This window comes from Dermacentor albipictus, chromosome 5 (assembly GCF_038994185.2).
Source record: "Dermacentor albipictus isolate Rhodes 1998 colony chromosome 5, USDA_Dalb.pri_finalv2, whole genome shotgun sequence".
NCBI lineage: Eukaryota > Metazoa > Arthropoda > Arachnida > Ixodida > Ixodidae > Dermacentor > Dermacentor albipictus.
In genome coordinates, this window is record NC_091825.1 from 106,206,839 (window position 1) to 106,229,887 (window position 23,049).

Genomic DNA, 23,049 nt, shown 5'->3' on the forward strand with positions numbered 1-23,049 from the left:
ACAGCATTCCGATGCGCTCCCCATTTGACCATGCTCTACCCAGTGACCCAAGCTGGCGGAAAAAGCGATTAGAGATGTATATAGATAGGCAGCCCCCGGAAAGTGCGTGAAGTGCCTTAAGAATGCCAATCGCATTAAAACAACTTGCCAGGGGTGGGAGCCAATACTATAATCCTTCGCGCGATACGTGTGCTTCATTAAGCTACCGCGGCGTCTGTCCTTCCGTCAACTTCCTTGGGCATTTGTCCGCGGCTTGCACACTCGCGAGCAAAAAAAGTGCAGAGGCCACGGCATTTTATTATTATTATTTTTAAATTTATTTTATTTCAGGGCCGAGGCATAGCAGAAAAGAGTGGATGGTATGAAAGCGAAAACAAAACGCATTTTAGCAGCGTAGTGGGATTACAACAAATTTTGCTAACGAGGCCTTTCTTGAATTCGTTGGCTTCGACGATGGAAGCGATGGAATGTAAAGCAAACGTGTATCCCAAAGCTCCGCCCACGTAGTTTTAGTGCTGGCATTTTTTTTTTGCTCATTGGTATACGTCGGCCCTTGTTCCTTGAGCACCGGCCTTTAGTTCACACCTTTACAATGCGAGTGCAACAACTGGGCTGACATTACGAAGCTTTCTTTGCGCCCTCTGCTCTGCCTGCTTTGCCAGACTGAAGTCAACAATTAAGACCGCGGCGACCGCATTCCGATGGGCGCGGAAAGCCGAGCGCTCTCGGGTGTCGCGCGTTGGGTCCACGTTAAAGAACCCCAGGTGGTAAAAATTCATCCGTACTGAGTCTTCTACTATACGGCATGCCTCAATAATCACGAATAAAGGGAAAATCAGACATCCACCCGTTCGTAGCAATTGCTACAAAGGAAACCCATAAGGGTTCCTCGAAAGAAAAGCCTTATAGTTGAAGAAAAATTCGTCCTGGTCCGGGACTCGAACCCGGGACCACTGCCTTTCCGGGGCAGCCGCTCTACCATCTGAGCTAACCACGCGGCTAGCAGATGGCAGGGCGATGTGGAATTTGTCGACAACACGAAGCAAAGGCAAGTGTTTGACGTAGTAAGTTATAAAAACTACTACGTCAAACACTTGCCTTTGCTTCGTGTTGTCGACAAATTCGACTTCGCCCTGCCATCTGCTAGCCGCGTGGTTAGCTCAGATGGTAGAGCGGCTGCCCCGGAAAGGCGGTGGTCCCGGGTTCGAGTCCCGGACCAGGACGAATTTTTCTTCAACTATGAGGCTTTTCTTTCGAGGAACCCGTACGTGTTTCCTTTGTAGCAATTGCTACGAACGGGTGGATGTCTGATTTTCCCTTTATTCATTACTTCTCTCCACCTTGCGGGTTTCCGCATAACTACTACGTCAATAATCATGTCGTAGTTTCGGCACGACATGTCTCAGAATTTAATTTTAATTTAGACGGAAGTCGAGGATTTGAATAAGGGCACGTGCGAGCGTTAATTCATGCTGGCGCCTCTCTCCAAAGGCGCCTTTCCCCCTTTCCCTGCCATCTCCGACTCCGAATCCCGGAAGTTCGGCTCGACCACTGCGCTTGTTAGATATGCCGACCGCGTCTTAATTTCCCAAGCAAGCGAAGCTGCGTAAAGGAGTTTGGCGAACGTTGACCATCGCCAACGCCGTTGAGCCGCGCTCCAATGTTTCACAATTTTATGGCCGCGAAGTTTCTGTGAGGTGCGGACTATTTACCCGGCGCACGCGACGCGTTCATTCAACCAATAAAGATGCGGAGTCTCGTATCGGCGTACTTATAATTCTCAGTACCCTCATTACGCACGTGCTACTTTGGCATCTCTCCCTGACCCCACGAGGCAAGGAAGAAAGCGGCTTTTCCGTATAGCTGTTTACGTCGAGGATCAAGCTACTATATAGCCCTATTAGGCCTTGCCACCCCGTTTGATGCACGTGCAAAGTGAAATCTTTGAAAACCTGCAAGGCACGACCCGTGACGTCTTCGAGCGTGAGTGTGCCAGTTGGTGTCGGCATGCGATAACTCAGTCTACCGTTGCTGCGAAAGCGTTCGGATCATATGCTCCGTGGCATACTCGGCACCTTCAGCCAAAGGTAATACCGTCTTTGAACTTTTCTTTTTTCGTCATCATGATCGCCGTCGTTCTAGTTGATTTGTTCTTGCGTCCTACTGTCGTTGTGCGCGGATTCATTGCGGAGCAAGGCCCTTGATTCCCTGCAAAAAAAAGAAAGAGGAATATTTGACAATAAGTTTATTACTGCAATCTATAGTGTTCCTGTATTAACGAGCAACCGACGCTATATCATAGCAAACACTTTTTTTTTCCCCCGAGTTAACACGAAAGACAGAAAATGATACATTTCAGTATATACACATATACGTATTGGATATACTCATTCCGAACAAAAATATTTGTGAAATCTTGCAGAAAGCTGTTGGGGCTACCTTAATTTTACTCCGAACAACAGTCACGAGATAGGGAATGGACTGAACGTGTTCCTCCGTTCGCAAGAATATTGAAGGATAATGTTTTTTTTAATATTGTGATGTGAGGAAGAGCTTGTTCAGCTTCAAGGGGAACGATTTAACCACACTCAACGCTATGCTGCCTTCGACTGCGATCAACTGTTAGAAAATGAGCGGAACTTGCCTGCCTCCGCTTGAGCAGACTGTCCAGGCTGTGCAGAACTATGCAGAGTAGGAAACAAATCTGATCAAAGGATGCAGGGTCTCAGATTTTGTTGGTTATTCTTAGTTTCATTGGACACATCGTTCCAATAAAAAGAAAAAAAAAAGATTGTGGGCTTTAAGGTCCCGAAACATTACAGTCGGTTATGAGGGACGCCGCATGGGCGCCGGGCATGAACGAGTTTGCACTGGTGGTGCTTTCGTGCGGCGGCACCGCGAAAGTAAAGAGATGCGACAGCCGGCGAAGCAGGCGCAGCCGCCAGCCACGTTCGGTTCTAGTTTTGCGTCGCCGAAATGCCCCGTCGAACTAAATCAGAACAAACTTGTGGCCCCTTTTTTGCATGCACGAACAGTTAGTTATTCAAACATGACTGAAGCTGGTGAGGCCATTCAGTTTCGCCGGTTTTCGTGGTGGCCTCACCAGCACGAACGACGGAAAGTCTGGACATGCGCGATGCGCAGACAACGGTGCCCACACTCCTGACGCTGCTATGCTTTTGTCCAGATGTTCTAACATAAACGAAGCGGTCGTTAATTCGCTAGAGAATCGTGTTCTATGTGAGGTACTGCGTCTTCGGCTCGGCAGGTGTAATGAATTAATGAATGTTTGATTTTTAATGGCGCAAGGGCCAAGTAGGACCAAAGAGCGCCATGTCTGTGGCCGTTAGCTTGGGCACCGGAGGCGAACACATGGCTTCTTGTCCTCATTTTTGCCGTTCTCTCAGTGGCTGTCTTCTTTCGTTTGAGGCATACTTTCTTTTCCCGGAGCTCCCCAGCTCTGGCTGAGGCTATGGCTGGTACACGACTCTGCGTCCTCTGCATCCACGACAAACGCCAACGCAGAGCGTGTTTACACTGGCCGTCGACGCCGGCCTCACACGCGCAGCAATGGCCGCCGACAGTTCCCGTGACGTCAAGCTCTGTGAAATAGACAGAGACTGAATATTGGACTACTTGCTAAGACATCAAGATCGGAGACGCATCGCACATAAAAAGAAAGAAAAAGAAAAGAAAGCAATCAAGAAAGAAAGAAACGGGCTGAGGACGAGAACGCAGCGATAAAGAAAGAACAAAAAAAGGGAAACGTATACGACTCCCATTTGTCCATGGCTTCTGCGCTGCTTCGCCCATCTACGCGCACAGAGTACACGGCAGTGTTAAAGCGCACAGCTGAATAGCATAAACTGCCGGAGGAGGGAGAGCAGAAAACTGTTACTTGCATTTAGTTCCACGTCTTGGAAGCTTGCCGCGGTGATCTTTGTGTGCGGGGCACATTTGCATCACAATTTGCGGCCGTTTTCTTTTTCGCATTTTTTTTCGATTTGTACGCTACCTGATGCCATCAATGTGACCTATCCTATAGATGCGGTCACCTCTGTCAACAGCAGACACACTGAAATGTGCTTTCCAGGTCGTGCGATCTTGTAACGCGCAGTGCAATGTCGCCGTGAGCGCCTAGTGTGCAATTCGCGCCTTCGCTCCCTTCGTCTGCGCCGCATGCCATTGCTTTTAATTGCTGCCGTTGGCGGCGCTGTTCACCGGCGCACTGCTGGCGCCACACAACGGCCGCCCGGTGCACGAGGTTCTTTAACGTGCACCCAATGCGCGACGCACGAACGTTCTTTTTCTTTCTTTTTTTTTTCGTTCCTCTCCCACCGGAATGCAACCGCCGTAGTCGAGATGGAACCCGCGACTTGCAACGCCACAGGCTCCGAGATAGCGGAGCAGGTTTGCACACGTCCGCAGCTCCCCAAGCTTGCCCACTTGAGCAGCTTAAAACCTCTCAAGTAAAACTCTTGCTTGGGCTAGTTGGTTCATGCTTGCAGTATAGGTAAAGGCAAGGCGCAGAAGACCAGGACTTAGGAAGAAGAACGCCCGTCTTGTCGTTTGTGTTCTTCCTAAGTCCTGGTCTTTTGCGCCTTGCCTTTACATACTTAAAACCTCTCAGTGCTTGTTTTGTCGAGATCTCTCTTTCTCTCTTTCTCTCTCGTTCCGAAGGCAAAGGGAATTTCGAAGCACACTGAACACGCGCTTATTCCCAAGTGAACAAAGTAGAGCAACAAACAAAGGTAGATTAAGATAATTCGGAACAGATCTATAGAATGCAGGCCATGCCACTATATGTCTGTGCACGGCGTATGCAGACGCGTGTTTTCTTTCAAGCGGAAATTATAAGGTTTCGAATAGTCGGGACATACCTTCAGAACTGAACGGTACATAAATGCAGCGATATTTCTCGCTGCTCATGACCACGACATACATCGAAAAAATAAAGAAAGAAAGAAAAAACAGAAAAAGAAAGGGGGAAATGTTAAATTTGACGCGCGCACGCAAGCACGCCTTGCCCTTCACCCAGGCGATCTAACGACTACAGCTGCCGCTCAAGCAATTTGCGCACATCGTATCGCCGGCTTCCGACAATTCTTCGAACGTCAGCATACTTTTGACAAATACCCTTTACGCATATGGGCATGCCCGTACGATTCAAGACTTTCAAGGTTTCGCCAAGCGGGATGAAGTCCGCGGAGCGATTAAACTCTCCAAAGGCGCGCCTCAAAAATTAAAGACAGCCGTTTCTTCTGCTCTGTTGTTTCACGCGGCGGTGGCGTCACTGATATACTGCGTAAACGCGCAAATTATTTTTTTTCCCCGCCTCTCGCGACTTCGCCCATAGCCGGCATATTTCGGTGCGTCAAGTAATAGCCGAAAGCGAGTACGGCGAACAAGGGGTCATTAGGCAAGGACGCGCCTGCGCCCTCAAACTGCCGCAGGCGTGCAAGGAAGGAGAAACCCACGTCACACCGAAGATTCCGGTGGTCATGGCCCGAATATTGTCTCGGGCGTACCGGCGGCGCACACGTTTCATTTCAGGGGGGGGAAAACAAACAACAACAAACCACTGGCAGCTCTGACCCAGATGCACCGACAGCGGTAAACAAGGCGCCCCGGGTGGTGCCGGTAATCATCCCTTGTATACGCGCGCAGCAATCGAAGAACGCGACGTACGAAGGCCTTGGGAGGGCGCGTACACAGCGTCCCGTTTAACTCTTTTTGTTCTGACAAGCCCGTTAAATCGAACTCCGCTGCACGGCCTTCTTGCTCCCTCCGTCTCATCCTGCATCGACGACTTGGAGGCCCCCCCGCCCTCCTCTGAGAACGCTCGGTTGCGCGCGCACGTATACGCGCACGGTTGCACGTATAGATATATATATACATATATACGCGCAAACTTGTTCAATCACGAACACTGTCGAGCGCGAAACGGCGCTTCGATTGACGCAAACCTACACACGCGTGCGCGGGCCTACCGGACAGCCCGCCCCTCGGACACGCAAACGCTTTAGCAGGTGCGGGAGCACGCACTCGCCCAAACGAATCACACATATATACACGCACAGTCACGGATGCACGCTCGCAGTCAATGTACTGCTTGGCCAGAGGCAAGGACCCGTATTCGCAAAACAGCTCTTTATGTAGAGTTGTTTTTAAGAGAAAATTCCAACCAGCCATGAAAGAAGCTGGACATGGGCAAGCGATCTCTGCTTTATTCTTACTTTAATGTTTCCACTACCATCGTAAAAGACAACTGGTACTATTAATATTGCTACTGTTGCTGCTGCTGCTAATACTACTACTGCTGCTACTACTACTACTAACTACAAATACAGACGCAGGATTGTCCACTCGCTCAAGATAGTTCAGAAAAACGCGGTACGGTCGCTCGTAATCCAGAAGACGCTTCCACAGACGTGAATCCACTCACTCACGAACGCAGACTTGCTCGCTGCGAAACGCTTACGTTCACGCTTAGGGCGGGCGTTGCGCCATAGTGGATACAGGCAGGCGCGCGCAGCAGTTCACGTGCGGTTGCAGTACGCGGCACACATCGTTTCAAAGCACGCATTGTGCCTTTGGGCGTCTTCGCCGCAAGACTCCCGCGACTGAGTCGGCGAGAGGCTCGACCATGGCCGCATCTCGTGCGCCCATTCGGGCGGGAGGCATTCACGTCGGGCGAGTTACTACCGGACCACTCCCGTGGAGTTTCCTATACGGTCATGTCACTAAAAGAAACCCTGACACGGCGATTGTTCGGCTGCCAAATAAGCGATGGGTTGTATACATCCGTTTTGTAATCCCCGTGCACGTGGGTTCACGCGTGCTTGCGGAGTGCCATGCAGAGAAGTGCACTTGTACACATGACCGTGCAGAGAAGCGCACATGTCAGTTACGAAAAGCGTAACGAAATATTTTCGCCGAATGTGATCAATTTGCAACAAACAAAAAAAAAGTTATGAATTGTTGTGAAGCCTGATGAACGAAGTAAGACGAATTCATGAACCACTCATTCGCATGCTGCGTGAACCACCGTGCTTGTAGGCCTCGTAGAGACTAGCGTGTCACATTTCCCACTAGGAGTAATTTTTGTAGGAAACCATTGAACCACTCCCAAGTGCCTGAAGCCTAGCGAGAGCCTGGAAGAAGGACGACGGGCGCCTTAGGTCCCAACTGATCGTTTCCTCGCTGAGGTTTGCGAAAGGATTAAAGCGAGCGCGATAGCAAAGAAACACTGATGGTCCCAATCAAAGCAAGGGGGTGGTTAAAGGGACGGCAACACAGAAAAAAATGTACGCAGATTGTACGCAGCCTTTCGCTAACGGTTCAGAGAGGCCGTGCTCATGAAGAATCATTTAAATAATCGATTCCAAACCGTTTTCGTTCTACGTGCCCACACATCAATTTCAAGCGTTATTCGTACCGAAATCCAACGCTTCGAGCCGTCTTGCGAAAAAAAAAAAGAACCAATAGGGTGGCTTTCAATGCAGTGTTTTTTTCTTTTATTACCTCAAAAGGACTGGCGTGTATGTATGAGCAAAGACACTCGTATGTCCCTGGCCTGTGATCTTTTGCCTGTGATCTCGCTGCAGCACGACAGATTAACAAAGACAATGACGTGCGGAGGGTATGGCGTAGCTCATTGCTCGCCTGATCAATGGCAGCGTACGTACATAAATGCGGCCAGGCGAGGCTTACGCGTTGCCTTCAAAGCTTGTCGTAAGCGGCTTACGAAATGCAAGCTTGGGAAAGCGGGATTCGACGAAGGTGTAGTATGCCACGTGCCACACGGTATGCCACGTGGTCATACGAAGGATACTGAATATGGGTAATGTGGGACATGAGTGTTTTCTGCGATGCGATATTCAATGCATCGATATAGCATTTCACTCTTGTACAATTGCAATAATCGGTTGATTGAGGAACGAAGTAGTGCTGCAAGAGCTTCGTTTCTATAGCTGTACAAATTGGGAGCGATTAATTATCGATGACCTTGTGTGTGCGGGTAGCAAATAGGTTCCGAGATTTAAACTAAGTTCACTGCACCAAGTAAAAAATGAAGCCTTAATATAGCAACTATGCAGGGTAGATGTAGCGCATGCAACTGCAGTCGCTCCAACATACTGGTCACCGATGACGTAGACTTATATTCCTATAAAATAAACTGATTGGCCATACGCTGAATGTGCCCCAACTTTGCAATGTTTATAGCGTGGCAAGGATCCGAAAATATTGAAGGCTACTAGGTTAACAAAGGAATGATGTACGCTTCCAGCTTTAGATGAGGTGATCATTTCAGCTTGCTTCGAAGAAAACAAAGTTCATTAAATGCTTTACGTTAGCCGCGATCGGTGCAGACGATCCATGAACGTTTACTGCTAATTATAACACCCAAATAAAGTGCCTATATAGAGCGCCTACATAAAGTGCCTCGAGCAGCCAGTCACGCGGCAATTTTGCGCGCATTCGCGGGATTCTTAATCGCTTGGAAAAAAAAAACATTTATTTAGCACGTATTGAGCAGCAGAAAGCTTCATCAGGAGTTTCTTGTGTTACTCTACAATTTGCTAATTGACACTTCTAATCTAATTATAATACCTGAGAAATTAATTAATTAATAAGAACTAAGTATACAATTAGGCGAAATGCAAAACAATAGTCTGAGTATATCCAAGCGACGGCAAATAACATTACCTTAATTCGGTCCAGCGACGTGGCATTTGAAAATGTTTTTAAGGTTTGGCTCAAGTTACGCGGAACACCTTGTATAGTGCCTGTTTCAAAATACTTGTGAATCGCAGAGACGAAGTCATGAACCAGTGCTATTATTTATGTTGTTGACGATACCTTCCTGCGAAACCCGTGCTGAGAGCAAAGAAACAATTGGTTGTTCCAGAAAAGGCGGATATGGGTTTATATTATGCTCCAGTAATTTGCGGCACGTGTTATTAACGATATCGATCTGTTATTTCCGGCACACGACTTATCACCGGATTTAAGTGCCGGCGACACTTTAGCAGTCAGCCAGTCAGTTGTAAGCGAGCACTGATGAAAGGAGGCGCTTTATGTAAAGGTGCTTGGAGACGAATTCGAAATGCCAGTTAAGCCAACGATCTCTGAAATCACCTGCATCGCATGATTTCTCTCTGTTGAACTTTCAAAACCGCGACAAAAATGCCTTCTCAGCCTATTTCGAGATCTGGCATCGCAGAATACGCGCGGAATGAATCAGTAAGCCTCCTCGGTGAGCTCACGGTGTGGAACGTAGCTTCAGTTATCTTGTCACTGGAGTTTCGTCGACAATGTGATGTGGAATGGTGAAAGGAGGACATATTTAAAATTAGGGGTTTTACGTGCCAAAATCACGATCTGATTATGATGGGCACAGCAACGGGGGAGTCCAGGAATTTCGACAACCTGGGGTTCTTTAACGTGCACCCAAATCTATGTACACGGGTGTTTTCGCATTTCGCCCCCATCGAAATGCGGCCGCCGTGGCCGGGATTCGATCCCGCGACCTCGCGCTTAGCAGGTCAACACAAGGACATATTTAGGAAACACCAGTGGTCCTATTGCAAATTGCGACTTCATTTTCAAGGCTCAATAGTAACATTAAACACTTGAAAGGCACATCGAAAAACAAAAAGGGAAATCTTTGGCTGGCATATATGCGATCGTACGTGCAGTATGTCACGAGAGGTATTCCCCGATCAATCACTTACTGTAAAAAAAGTATGTTCAGGTAACTCGCGCACTGCTCACGGTTCAAATAGTCCTTTGTAGATCGATGAAAATTTAATGCAATAACAGGAGAAGAAAAGTACGCTGAAACGGTATGGATTGGGAAACTAATAACAAAAGAAAACATAGGTCACAAATAGTAGATCACAGATCACATTGGTCACCGATACTAGGTCACTGTAATAGGTGATTGAACAAGTCGAAAGTTAAATGAGGTATGTCGCGATCCATACGGATTCCTTCATCAGACGTGTTTCTTATTCAGAACAAGAAATTCATAATGGAATTAGAAACGTCAATTAACTTTTTGACTTTGTCACTAGCCAGAAACATTCCTGTTTCTTTTTGTATAATATGCCACTTGGCAAGACGAGTTTTCGAGGAACTTCCTGACTGAGAAATGATAGGGTACAGGACGAATCACTTTTCCTGGTTGTTACCGTATTTGCACGATTCTACCGCGCCACCGATTGCCACGCGCAGTTATATTACCGCTCGAATATAAAAAAAATAAACAAATTAAATAACTTCGTGCCGATTCTATCGCGTACATCAAGTAACGAAACCTGAGTCGACGCATGCCGTTTTGAACGATCTTACGAAACACGTACAGACACACAAACACGTACAAGTCTTAAGTTTATAGTCGCTATCGGAGCCCAACGACACCTCCGTTTCGCTCTCTGCCGGCCAGAGAAAGTAATCGCCAGTTCCATCTAATGCATTAGAAATGCCGACCTTCTCGATGGCTCGTGCAACTACCCTCTGCGGGAGGTCATTCCACGCACCACGGTGTCAAATTACGATGTCCCCGAGTGTCAATTTCTTCAGACGACACGTTCCATGGAAGTGTGGCTAGCTACCTTGCATATAACTTGTTCTTAGTAAGGAATCGGTTTCGTTTTTGATGTCGAGTGGAATGAATTACGATTCCAACGCGCGTGCAGATCTGAACGCACCTTTTATTGAAGAAAGCTGCGTGTGAGGATCGTGTAAATACGGTAATTACGCCTATACATTGACGAAAAGGGTGTCCATATATGGGTACATAAGGACGCAGTTCAGAACAAAACTCTTGTGGCGCTATAACATAAAGCTATTCCAAACTTTTCCAATTCTGCAATCAGCCCTCCGCGATAGATAGAAGACTGTTTTGGACCACTCCCCATTCGCCTGTCTGTCAGGCGACGTCCCGAAAACCGCCCCAGCTCTCTATCTGACATGACGTGTCAGATAGATGACACACTTATTATGCATGATTCGACTAAACAAACGAGCAATTATTAATTCTGATTCGACACCCTTCCGCCATTAACCGTCTGCTATTGGCCAAAGGTTTCAACCTGCACCCACTTCAGCTGTCTGTCGCCAGACGTCACAATACCGCGAAAAATCATTGCGTCAAAGTGACGTGTACGCGTTAAAGATACAATAATATGCCGAAGAAAAGTGCATTTCTTTTTCTGTATAGCCGGAGGCTGTCCCGTTCCGAAAGGAATAGAAAATGGCTGCCGCCGAACGCTCAGGAACTGGCTACTCGCACATGCCGGAGAGCATGGGTTTATTTGCGTATAACAAAACTTTTTGCTTGGCTGTATAATGTTATCGAGCACTTTTGGCACGTTTACGGCATCTCTCTGCCAACTCTTCTTTGCTGAGCGGCATTTTTCTCCGTCCGTTGCACGCCGCCGCGATTTTAGACAAGCCACGCAAGCTAAGTAAGGGAAAGCGGACCAATCGCAAAAGCCGGCACCTCCCTCTTCATCCGGTTTTCTATTTTCAGTACGCTTGCTCGGCCACATCGAAACCCTCTCCACTTGAGCGTACTCTTCACCTCTTGTCAGCCAATTAGATAGGAAAAACCGCTTAATGTAGGTAATGTTATTCGTTTTCAAAGCAAACAAAAGTGACTTCCTATAAACTAGGGGAGCGTTTGATTGAGCTGTTCTGGCAACAGTGCGGGTCACCGCCCGATGCCTGCGTCAGCGCTTACGTAAGTTTGACGTCAGGAGATTAGAATAAAAACACATTGGAATAGGGGGTCCTATAATGTAAAACTATTCCAATGAGTTCTTATTTCCATCTCCTAACGGCAAATGTACCTAGCCGCCGACGTAAGCATCGGGCGGTAACCCGCAGTATTGCCTTAAGAGCGCAATCAAATTCCCTCCTAATTTATAGGAAATCACTTTGCTTTCAAAACGAATAACATTGCCTACATTGAACGATTTTCCCTTTGTAATTGGCTGCCAGGAGGCGAGGAGCATGCCCAAGTGGGGAGGGTTACGATGTGGCAGAGCCAGCGCCCTGAAAACATATAACCGGATGAAGTGGGTGGTGCCGGCGTCTAGGATTGATCCGCTTTCTATTACATCGCTTGCCGTGGCTGATCGAAAATCGCGGCAGCGTGCAACGGAAGGTTAAGAATGCCGCCGAAACGGATCCTCGGCAGAGAAGAGTTGGCAGAGCGAGGTCGTAAACGTGTCGAAAGTGCTCGAAAACATTACCCGTCTACGCAGAAAGCTTTATTATACGTAAATAAACCTATGCTCTCCGGCAGGTGCGAGTAGCCAGTGCCTGAGCGATCGGCGGCAGCCATCCTTTCTTCCTTTCGGAACGGGGCAGCTTGCTGCCATTCAGGAAAAAATCAGTTCTGTTCGGCATATTATTGCATCTTTAACGCGTACACGTCACTTTGACGCGGTGAGTTTTCGTGGTTTTTTGACGTCATGTGACGGGCAGGTGAAGTGGGTGCAGCCCGAAAACTTTTGACCAATAGCCGAGGGCTAATGGCGAAAAGGCGTCGAATGAGAAATAACTATTTTTCATTCGTTCGGTCCAATCATGCATAATAAGTGTGTACGCGTCGTATCAGAGAAGTACTATCGCAGTTTTCTTTACGTCGCGTGACAGACAGGCCAAGTGGGGAAGGTCCAAAAAAGTTTTTGACCAATCACGGAGGGCTACTTTCAGAATCGAAATAGAAAAGCTGGGAATAGTTTTACGTTATATAGCTCCCAGTTTTACGTTATAGGGCCCTTGTATACGTCACGCATCAGCTGGCAGCCTTCCAGAAGCGACCTCGCTTCTTCTTTTTCTCTCGCCCCCTGAATAACGCGCGAGGCCGAGGGTAAATCTCGAGGAGCTGCCAGTGCGCACCTGTCGCACCCGCCGAGGGCGCGCGTACACGCTGCGTTACGCGACACGAGCCATCGCCATCAGAAACCAAACAGCCTTGCCTGTCACATAACCCCGCGCGCGCCTTCGACGACGTGACCCTTCTCCTTCCTCCTAGGGTGGGAGAGAAGGTGCACACGCGCACGAACGGCGGGGGCGGGCTGAGGGTGTAGAAAAGGGGGTGGGGTGCACGAAATCGACGAGACGCGGCGCGCGCGCTGCTGGCTCGGTGATGCCGCCTATATAGAGTGTCTTCTTCTCTCGGTGACGTTTCAGACAGCAGCTTCCAACGACGTACGGTAACAGCAAAGACACAGGCATGTGGCAGCAACAGGGTATGAACGCCACGGGTGCCGTGAGCCGCTACTCGGCGCTGTCCTGGTTCCAGCCCGACGAGCGGGTCCGGGACTGGCCGCTCATGGGCGGTCCCGCCGCCGTGACCAGCGTCCTGACCCTGTACGTGATGGGCTGCGTCTTCGTTGGGCCGCGGCTCATGAGGGACTTCAAGGCGTTCTCCATGCGGCCGACGATGATCGCGTACAACGTCGCCATGGTGCTGCTCAGCATATACTTCGCCTACCTGACGGTCACGCTGGCGTACTTCAGGAGCGGTTACAACCTGGTGTGCCAGGCCAACGACTCCAAGACGAACCCGCTGGGCGACATCATCTCCTACTACGGCTGGTGGTACGTGATGCTCAAGGTGGGCGAGCTCCTGGACACGGTGTTCTTCGTGCTTCGCAAGAAGAACGACCACATCAGCTTCCTGCACGTGCTGCACCACACCCTGGCGCTCTTCACCGTGTGGCTGGACGTGAACCTCGGCATCATGGGACAGGTGGCCCTGTTCCCGCTGCTCAACAGCTCGGTGCACGTGGTGATGTACTCCTACTACGCGCTGGCCGCGCTGCCGCCGTCCATCAGGCCCAACCTGTGGTGGAAGCGCTACGTGACCGTGTTCCAGATCGCGCAGTTCTTCGTGCTCATGGTGCACAGCCTGGTGCCGGTCTTCAAGGACTGCGACTTCCCGCGGGCGTTCGCCGTCTTCATGGCTCTGGAGGCGGGGCTCTTCTTCTACCTCTTCAGCGACTTTTACGTGAAGAACTATGGAAGCGAGAAGGAACGCGCCTCCTCTGCGAAACTTAAAGGCCACTAGTGGTGTCCGGTGTCTCTAACGTTGTTTCCGTGCGTACGAGGACACTCGATGCCACAGAGGTGCTGTGCGTGCGAAACTACGAACCGTCAGTTTGTGTGAAGAGTGCTCGCACCATCTCGCGTGTATACATGTGCCGGCGCGCCCGGCGGACGCATTTTTGAATTGGCTGAAGATTGCACATTTGCCGCTGTGGGTGTAATATAGTATAGTTCACAATTTTGGCGGGGTAACGGCGGGGTAACGTACATAGCTGCTTGCTGGGTTTATGTCGATATTACTGATGAAGAGTAAAATTTTGACTTCACTGATATGCGGTTTATATATTATATGTTGCATATGCAAGAGTGTCTACTCCTTCACCTCAAAGTCAACGCTCCGTGTTCACAAAACGTTCGTATACCCCACACAACGTTTCGTAAAAACAGGTGCCTACCAATGACACGACTCCTTGAGGGCAAACCTTCGGGATTCGGCTGCTCGGATTAAAAAAATAGCAATTTACCCAAGGCAGGTCTTTCACATATTGACAGCTTTCCTTTATCTTTTATTTTTTTCTGCAGACTCTACAAAATAGTGAAGGCGAACAACTTGTATTTAACAGCTGTGTGCTTTGTTTCCTTCTAAAAACACTTAATTACTATAACGCGAAATTCTCGGGGAGAGCAGGGAAGAAAAGTGTCAGCCGCATCTACATTACCGCAGCGAGTCATGGTCATGTGATGGCTTGGCAAGCGAAGGTGCTTAACGCACTGTGGCAATTCGGATATATTTGCTAATTTTAACGCAGTGAGGTTCTTCTATTTTTTTCTTTAACCTCATCAATCGGAAGTTGTTTGCTTTTCTTTTCCCCCTCGCACAAATCGCGTCCGTGCTGTTTACCGAAAAACAAACAGACAAACGTGCGTTTTTGGAGCTCATTTTTACCCTGCTTAAATGGGGAACCTTAAACCCCATTGAAATCGTCTCAGTACATCGGCGTCCTTGTCATGACGTACGTTCGAAATCTGATGTTCCGCCTATGTACATACATGCAGTCTGGATATCATTGTGTCTTTGGATAAAGATCTTGTTGACTGTGTACGCCCACGGTGTGCGTCGTTTCTTGCGTCTGGTGTGTTATTTGCTGTTCTGGGTTCCCTATACTACTTACTTCGCTTATTGCGATGCTTCGAACTCCATCTCTAAGGATGCTGGCGTTTCCGGAATGTGGTAAAACATTCCGAGTTCTGCGCTCACCTGAGACCCGTTATCACGCTGATAAGAGGCATTAATAAAGATACGGTACTGATATATTGATAGCTATAATAATACGTACTGTGTCTAGAATGGCTGAGATCGCATACCGCATGTTTTCTAGTATAGAAACAAGCGGACATTTCAAACTGAGTGACCCCGACTAGGAGTGGTGCCGCTAACCGGTTGATTCCAATGAGGAGTCGCACGCTGATGGTAACTATACCTCTTCAGAGATAAGTAAGTATTCGCGCCTCATACGTGTGTATGAAAAGCGTGCGTTTTCATCTACGTAACTAATTATGGTCCTAAGTCCACTGTGCGTTAGAAATTAGGGTGTTGGCTTGAGCAAGCTGCTTTTATGTAAGTTGTTTCAAAATGCGAACACTTATCACATTACGGCTTAAAAAAAATATGTGTTTGATATGATGCAATCGTTTCTTGCACAAACCTATCATGCCTAAAGGTGCTGAAGTTGAATAGGGTGGACATCGTAAGCTCACGTACAAGCCAGTGTGCATACGATGCAGTGATCTTGGAACAAACATATAAAACTGCGTCGTTCATGCGTCTTTTTTTGTTCTCTTTGTGCAGTGTAGGAATCTCTTATGTTGACGGTTTGAAGGCAGGTGATGTTGAATAATGACGAAGTTTGAAACCGACTGATTGACTGCTGTTTAACAATCGTGCGTCCATATCATTGTATTCAAATCAGCGCTGACAACTGCGTGGGAAATATCAATATATGTTATAGAACGATCCGAATTCGTAATGGCGTTCACGGTAGTTCGTGCATTTCAAACACTAGCCTTAGTTAATAAAAGTTGTTTTTATTATACACCGTGTCTCCTGTTTTAGTTTGATTGCTGCGTTTGAGCTAACTTAGCAATAAGTGCTCCTGTCTTAAAGTCATTCACGCACTGCACAAAACACCGCTACGAACCAAGCCGCCCAACCTTCCACGCTAGTTAATATTGGCGATAATCTCTTCAGTTTATTTTTCTGTCTTTCTGCATCCTTAACCTAAAAATTATGCGTATTCGTTTTTTTTTTTTTCACTGAGAGTCTGTATCATCGCTCCTCGCGAATAGATAAGCACCACGTGGTTGGATATACATTTTATTGCGCAAATACCTTTTTTTATTTATCATTTCGTTACTCTTTCATCTATCAAGTAGACCCACCGCCCCGATGATATTCCGTCGATTGCAGACTAATCCGTTGTTTTGTTGTTGTTTTTTCATCAGTCTTAAATTGACGTGTGTACGTTACTGTATTGCAATCGTTGCATTATTTCCGCTATGTGTCATTTTCTTTCTTCCTTTTACGTTGGCTAGAATGTAGCCACAGGTTTATGCTCACATTTGACCGTTTGCTCTAAGTCCTCTTGTAGTGCTCTTATGCTGCTAGCTACGTCTCAGCTATATACTCTTCTTGCACTCTATTGTCTCTTTCCTTACGTAGATGTATACACCTGCTCATCTCTATAATGTTGAAGCACTCGAGGTTATGTGAAATAAATAAATCAAAATTGTGAAGCCAACCTGATTCGTCAAAGAAAGAAATATAATATTGTTTGAACCTGTCCGGCCGCGCACGGCATGTCAAAGCTCACTGGTGAACAAAGGCGAAGGTGCAACATCGTAGCTGCCAAAGTGAAAGGACAAAGAAACATCGTAAGGGCGCCCGGGTACGGCTCGTAAATACGCCGCTCGTAAGTGTTATAGCAAGAGCGCAGCATGTCACTGTTACATCACCCTCATTAGATAACCTCTGTGGTCACCACTGGTTATTGTGAAAATGTTCTCTGAACGAAACTCCACGTGTCCACCTCCCACAACCGCACGGTTTCCCGCTCTGACATATGCGTTTCGATTACTATTATCATTATCGCCTTCCTAGTAAAGACAAAGATCGGCCAAATGTTGTAGTTAAGTGCATGTCTCGTTCTATTCGAGAACGCATGAGTAAAGGATTCAAGAAGAAAAAACTAAGCACTCAAGATTTTGGATACCATGGCTCAGTGAATGTATACATTAACGAGCATCTTTGCCCTGAAATGAAAACGCTGTTAGGAAAAACTATCGCGATGAAGTAGACAAACAAGTGGAAGTTTTTCTTGGTTTCAAACGGAATAATTCTCGCCCGAGAGAGAGAGAGAGAGAGAGGGAAGAGAGCAAATTATAAATGAAAGGTAGGGAGGTTAACAAGGACTGAGGCCGATTGGCTACCCTACACTGGGGAAAGAAGAAAGGGGACGGAAAGATTAAAAGAAGAAGGGAAAGTCCACTGGGGATATCATTCGGTCCCGGAATGGCTGAGAAAGCAAGGATTCTCAATATTCGTAATGAAAATGACCTATCACTTATTTGCTGTTTTTTTTTCTTTAACATGGCTACCATAGTTCAGACTGCTAATGATTTCGTGAACAGTTCCTCCTGTTACACTTTAATTCGTTGTAATGTGTGTAGCTTGCTCAAAAATATTGAGAATCTTTGCTCTTTTCTGTCATTGCCTACTTTCCCGTTTGATGCTATTGCTACCTCAGAAACATGGCTGCGTTTAGACGAATTGCATCATATACCCGGATATTCGTTCTTTTCCACTCCTCGAAGTACAGTAAATAAGGGCGGCGGCGTCGCACTATTTGTGAGGTCTTCTATATCTTGTTCAGACATTAAGGAATACTCTTACCCATACACGAATGAATTTGATAGGCTTGCTCTGAATTCTCAATGCTTCGTTGCAGCGGTAATGTATCGTGCTCCTAACAAGAACAAATCAGCTTTTGTGCAACATTTTGAGAATTTATTAGTTTATTTAACCCATTTAAGTAAACGAATGATATTATGTGGATAATTTAATATTGACGCTATAAAGGAACATGACAGTGAATAATTTATTGTTGTTAGATCATATGGATTCCATAACGTCATTAAAACCCAACACGCATAACTTCATTGACACCCACACTGATCGATCAAATATTGTGCAACTTTAACAAAAATTCAAGCTGATGTAATGTTTATGATTTGGCTGTAACGAATCATTCGGTGTCCACCATCTTTTTCCATCGATCCACTCGTTCTCACAGCCATTCTCATATTTTTCATCGAGTTAACTATCCAGGGGCGCTATAACGTAAGATTATTCCAAACTTTTCTATTCCAATTCTGCAATCAGCCCACCGCAATTGGTCAAAAACATTTTTGGACCACCCCCACTTCACCTGTCTGTCACACGACGTCACGAAAACCGTGATAGCTCCCCATCTGATATGACATGTACACACTGATTATGCATAATTTGATCAAACAAAACAAAAATAGTTATTTCTGATTATACGCCCTTTCGCCATTAGCCCTCGGCTATTGGTCAAAAGTTTTCGGGCTGCGCTCACTTAACCTGCCTCTCACGCGACGTCACAAAAGCGCAAAAACTTACCGCGTCAAAGTGACGTGTATGCATTAAAGATGCATTAATATGCCGAACAAAAGTGAATTTTCTTCTGAATAGCCGCAGGCTGCCCCGTTCCGAAAGGAATAAAAGATGGCTGCCGCCGATCGCTCCGGCACTGGCTACTCGCCCCTTCCAGAGCGCATGGTCTTATTTGCGTGTAGTAAAACATTTTGCATGGCCGTGTAACGTTTTCGAGAACGTTCGGCACGTTTACGACCTCGTTCTGCCAACTCTTCTTTGCTGAGGATACGTTTTAGCGTCATTCTTAAGCTTCCGTTGCATGCCGCCGGGATTGTCGACGAGCCACCGCAAGCTAAGAGAAAGCGGGCCAATGGCAGACGCCCGCACCACCCTCTTCATCCCGTTATCGATATTCACTGCAGTGGCTCGGCCCCATCGAATCCCTCTCCACTTGAGCATGCTCCTCGTCTCTTGTGAGCCAATTAGATAAGACAAGCCGCTCAGTGCAGGCAATATTATTCGTTTTTCAAGCAAACAAAAGTGACCTCCTATGAACGAGGAGAGCATCTGATTGGCTCGTTCAGACAACCCTGCGGGTGACCGCCTGATGTTTGCGTCGGCGGTTACGCAAATTTGACGTCAGGAGATTGGAATAAAATATATTGGAATAGTTTTACGTTATACGGCCCCAGTATTACGTAAGTGTCTCTGTTCTTAACTATAGATCAGCAGAAAAATTCAAAGCAATTTGACAGTTTCCGCAAAGCGTTCTGTGATGAATTAGCGCAATCGTCAAGCACTTTAGAAAAAATATATTATAGTACTCCTATGTATCCTTGGATGACGAAAGGACTGCTAAAATTAATTAAAGATAAATACTTTCGGCACACTAAAGTAGTCACATAAAGGTAACAAATATGAAGAAAATTTAGCATGGCTCGAAATATAGTAACTAGCGCTATACGTATTCGTAAAATAGAGTATTATATAAATGTAATAGCCCGTAATTCTGGTAATCCAAAGGCTAAATGGCGCATTATCAACTCAGTAATTAAGCCATCGGTCAGAGGATATACAATGCCAGACTTGAAAATCTTAGGAATATCTATGGAATCTTTAGTAACGTCGTTTAACTCGTACTTCTGAATGATTCTTCAAGCAATATATAATAATGTACATCTTCTTTCGGCTATTACTTACCCGGAAAGGACGACAAGCTCATTTGATTTTGTGAATATTACAGCGGAGGAGATAGTGTCCGTAGTAAACGGCATGCCATTCAAAACATTCCGCTGTTCATGATGGAATATCCACAGTAACCTTAAAGCATTGTATTGATATACTCTGCAAGCCATTAGAAAAAATATTAAATCTCTCTTTTTATACTGCTACCTATCCAGACTTATTAAAGATCGCTAAGGTTATTCCTGTTTACAAAAATGGGGACCAAAATTTGTTAGAAAACTGGAGTCCTATATCTGTCATAAATTGCTTAAACACCTTCTTAGAAAAACTTATCGCCCAACGAACCACTTCATTTCTTGAAGGTCAATCCATTTTGTCTTATTGCTAGCATGGATTTTGAGCTAAAAGATTGGCAAATACAGCAGTATTAGCTTTGTCTGACTACATAAATTCTCACTTGAACAACAACAAAGTGTCCTAGACATAATTCTAGATGTGCGAAAAGCGTTTGACACAGTAGATAATGACATACTACTAAATAAGTTAGAATGCTATGGTTTGTGAGGTCTAACTCATCATTTTTTCCGCAGCTATCTCAATAACAGAAAACAACTAGTTGCCATTGCAGATACCAAATCCGACGTTTCTGAAATTGTTACAGGGGTCCCACAAGGCTCACTACTGGGGCCAATATTGTTTTCTTTGTTTGCAAATGGTCTTCCTGATACCTTAGAAAACTTCTCTGCTGTAATGTATGCAGACGACACTGTTTTACTTTGTGCGCTATAGACTCCTTAGACAAAATATTCCAAGTGGCTAATATTTACTTCTAAGTGTTAATCAGTGGTTCTCGCCAAATAAGCTAACTCTGATTACCAAGAAAACTAAATATGTTCTCTTTACTTCTTCGTGGAAAGCACCTCGAAGATAATTTTATTCCCTTTCTCTAAATCATAATATAGCTGAGTGGATGAGTTCAATTCAATGCTTGGGTGTCACACTAGATGAGCATCTTCATTGGAAGCCTCACATTGCATTGCTGTGTAAAAAGTTAAGCAAAGCCTGTTTTATTCTGTACAAATGCCGTTATTACTTCCACACTGCCTCTCTGAAAGCAATTTAACATATTCCATAGCCATCTATCCTACTGTATTGCATCTTGGGGTGACATGTATATTTAATATGTAGAACCTATTGTGCTTCGTCGAAAAAGGGCCTTGTGATTTATGACTTTTTCGGATTACAATGCTAAATCAATACCACTGTATCAAAGTTTAAGTATACTGCCTTTAAATTTATTACGGAATTTTAAAACTAGATTAAGTACTCATAATAGCATAACCACTAACTGCCGTTCGAGTTTATCAAATTTTTTATATTCCACAAGAAATAGACGCAGCGCACTTAAGAGAAATTTTCTCTTGCCAAAAATACATAATGTATATGGAAGAGGTTAAACAGCACTCGAGCCCCTCTATGAAACAGCTTACCGTCGGAAGTAAAACAAGCCAAATTTTTTTTTTCAATATCATTGAAAATCTATTGTCACTCACTACTATTATCTGCATAGGTTTTTCATCTCGCGGGTGTATATATATATTTTTTTTCACTTGCAGTGTATATAGTGACTAAGTACAAATTTCTTTCTGTAGGTTACTCGTAGCTATTACAAGTACCCTGCCTTTTGTTTATAAATTAATATTTACGTATATAAGATTTATTTATACTTTGTCGTATTGCCGTTATGATTGTGAATAATAACTAGCATGGAGCCCAACTAGCCTTGAGCTAGGGATTCAGATATCCCGTCCAATATTTCCTGAGTACTTTTCCTATTTTGAATCAACTTTCTAAAGCTTCTTTCTATTACTATTATTATTATTATTATTATTATTAGTAGTAGTAGTAGTAGTAGTAGTAGTAGTAGTAGTAGTAGTAGTAGTAGTAGTAGTAGTAGTAGTAGTAGTAGTAGTAGTAGTAGTAGTAGTAGTAGTAGTAGTAGTAGTAGTATATCCGGAAGCGCTCTAGTGAACGTGGAATGTGTTTTCGCCTGCTCGACTCTAGTGGAATAGAAGTCCAAGCATTCGCGGAACGTTTTGTTAGCCATTTATCATCCTTATGTAGAGCTTCAGGTTTCAACGCTGGTGTCAGTCAGCAGCACACGACGGTTCCTATATCAAGGAAGGCAGTTTGATAAAAATCTCGTCATTGAATGCCTTCAGAGCTTGAAGACTTACCTATCCTGCGGCCCCGATGGAATCCACTCCGCAATTCTAAATGTTTATGGCAGTATATTTGCTGTAGTATTGACATTTATGTTTAAGAACAGTTTGAATACTTCCACTTGCCCTCCCATGTGGAAAACTGCTTGTGTTCTTACATTTAAACCTGGCTGTAAAACCGATGTCTCGAACTGTCACGCGATTTTTCTTCTTTGTGTCACGTCTAAGATTCTTTAACTTGCTCTTCACAGCGTATTGTGGTTTACGGTGAATAACTAATTGATTCCTATACAACATGGATTTCTCACCGGCCACTCCACTTTCCCAAATCTTGCAAGTTTCATGACACATATCTCCGAGCCGGCACTTCAAAGGGGGCAAGTTGCTACCATTTACGGTGACGTCAGCAAAACTTTTGATGTAGTCAGCCACTCAATGCTTCTGATCAAGCTTACGCACTTTGGTATTGACTCATCAGTTGTCCTTCTCTCGCGCAGTTATCTTCCTGATGGATGATGTTATGTTAACGTTATTGACCAAACGTCTTCTCTTTACGTGGAGTCTGGCGGCGTATCTCAATGATTTGTAATCGGACCACTCTCTTTTCCAATTTTTAGATGACGTTCCTTCCGCTGTTCGGAATTATTCTTTCCTGATTATGCGCCGATGACATCAACATTTTTAAAGAAAAGTTACTCTGTTGATGACTGTCACATCCTGCAGTCTGACCTGTTTTCTTTTTCTAAATGGTGCGAAAATAGTAACGTCACCTTGAATGCTGCCCAACAAACTTCTCAGCTTGGAGACCCTATGCCCGATCTCCCTCATCTCGTGCGTTGGAAAGCTCTTCGAACATATGGTGCACGACCGCATAACCCAGAACCACGAAGCTAATGGCCA

General features: G+C 45.7%; 1 protein-coding gene across 1 annotated transcript; it reads left to right on the top strand.

The window, feature by feature from the left end:
• Positions 1–2,037: 2,037 nt before the first annotated feature.
• Positions 2,038–16,160, top strand: LOC139060003 (very long chain fatty acid elongase 4-like). Its single transcript, XM_070538681.1, has 2 exons — positions 2,038–2,087; positions 13,210–16,160. Exons 1-2 carry the CDS (start codon positions 2,053–2,055, stop codon positions 14,087–14,089), a joined length of 915 nt encoding a protein of 304 aa, XP_070394782.1. The 5' UTR covers positions 2,038–2,052; the 3' UTR covers positions 14,090–16,160.
• Positions 16,161–23,049: the final 6,889 nt, after the last annotated feature.

Excerpts from the sequence above, each read along its gene's own strand:
- LOC139060003 (XM_070538681.1), top strand. The coding sequence starts at position 2,053 with ATGCTCCGTGGCATACTCGGCACCTTCAGCCAAAG. Across the intron at positions 2,088-13,209 it reads CTCGGCACCTTCAGCCAAAG|ACAGCAGCTTCCAACGACGT; the intron begins GTAATACCGTCT and ends GTGACGTTTCAG.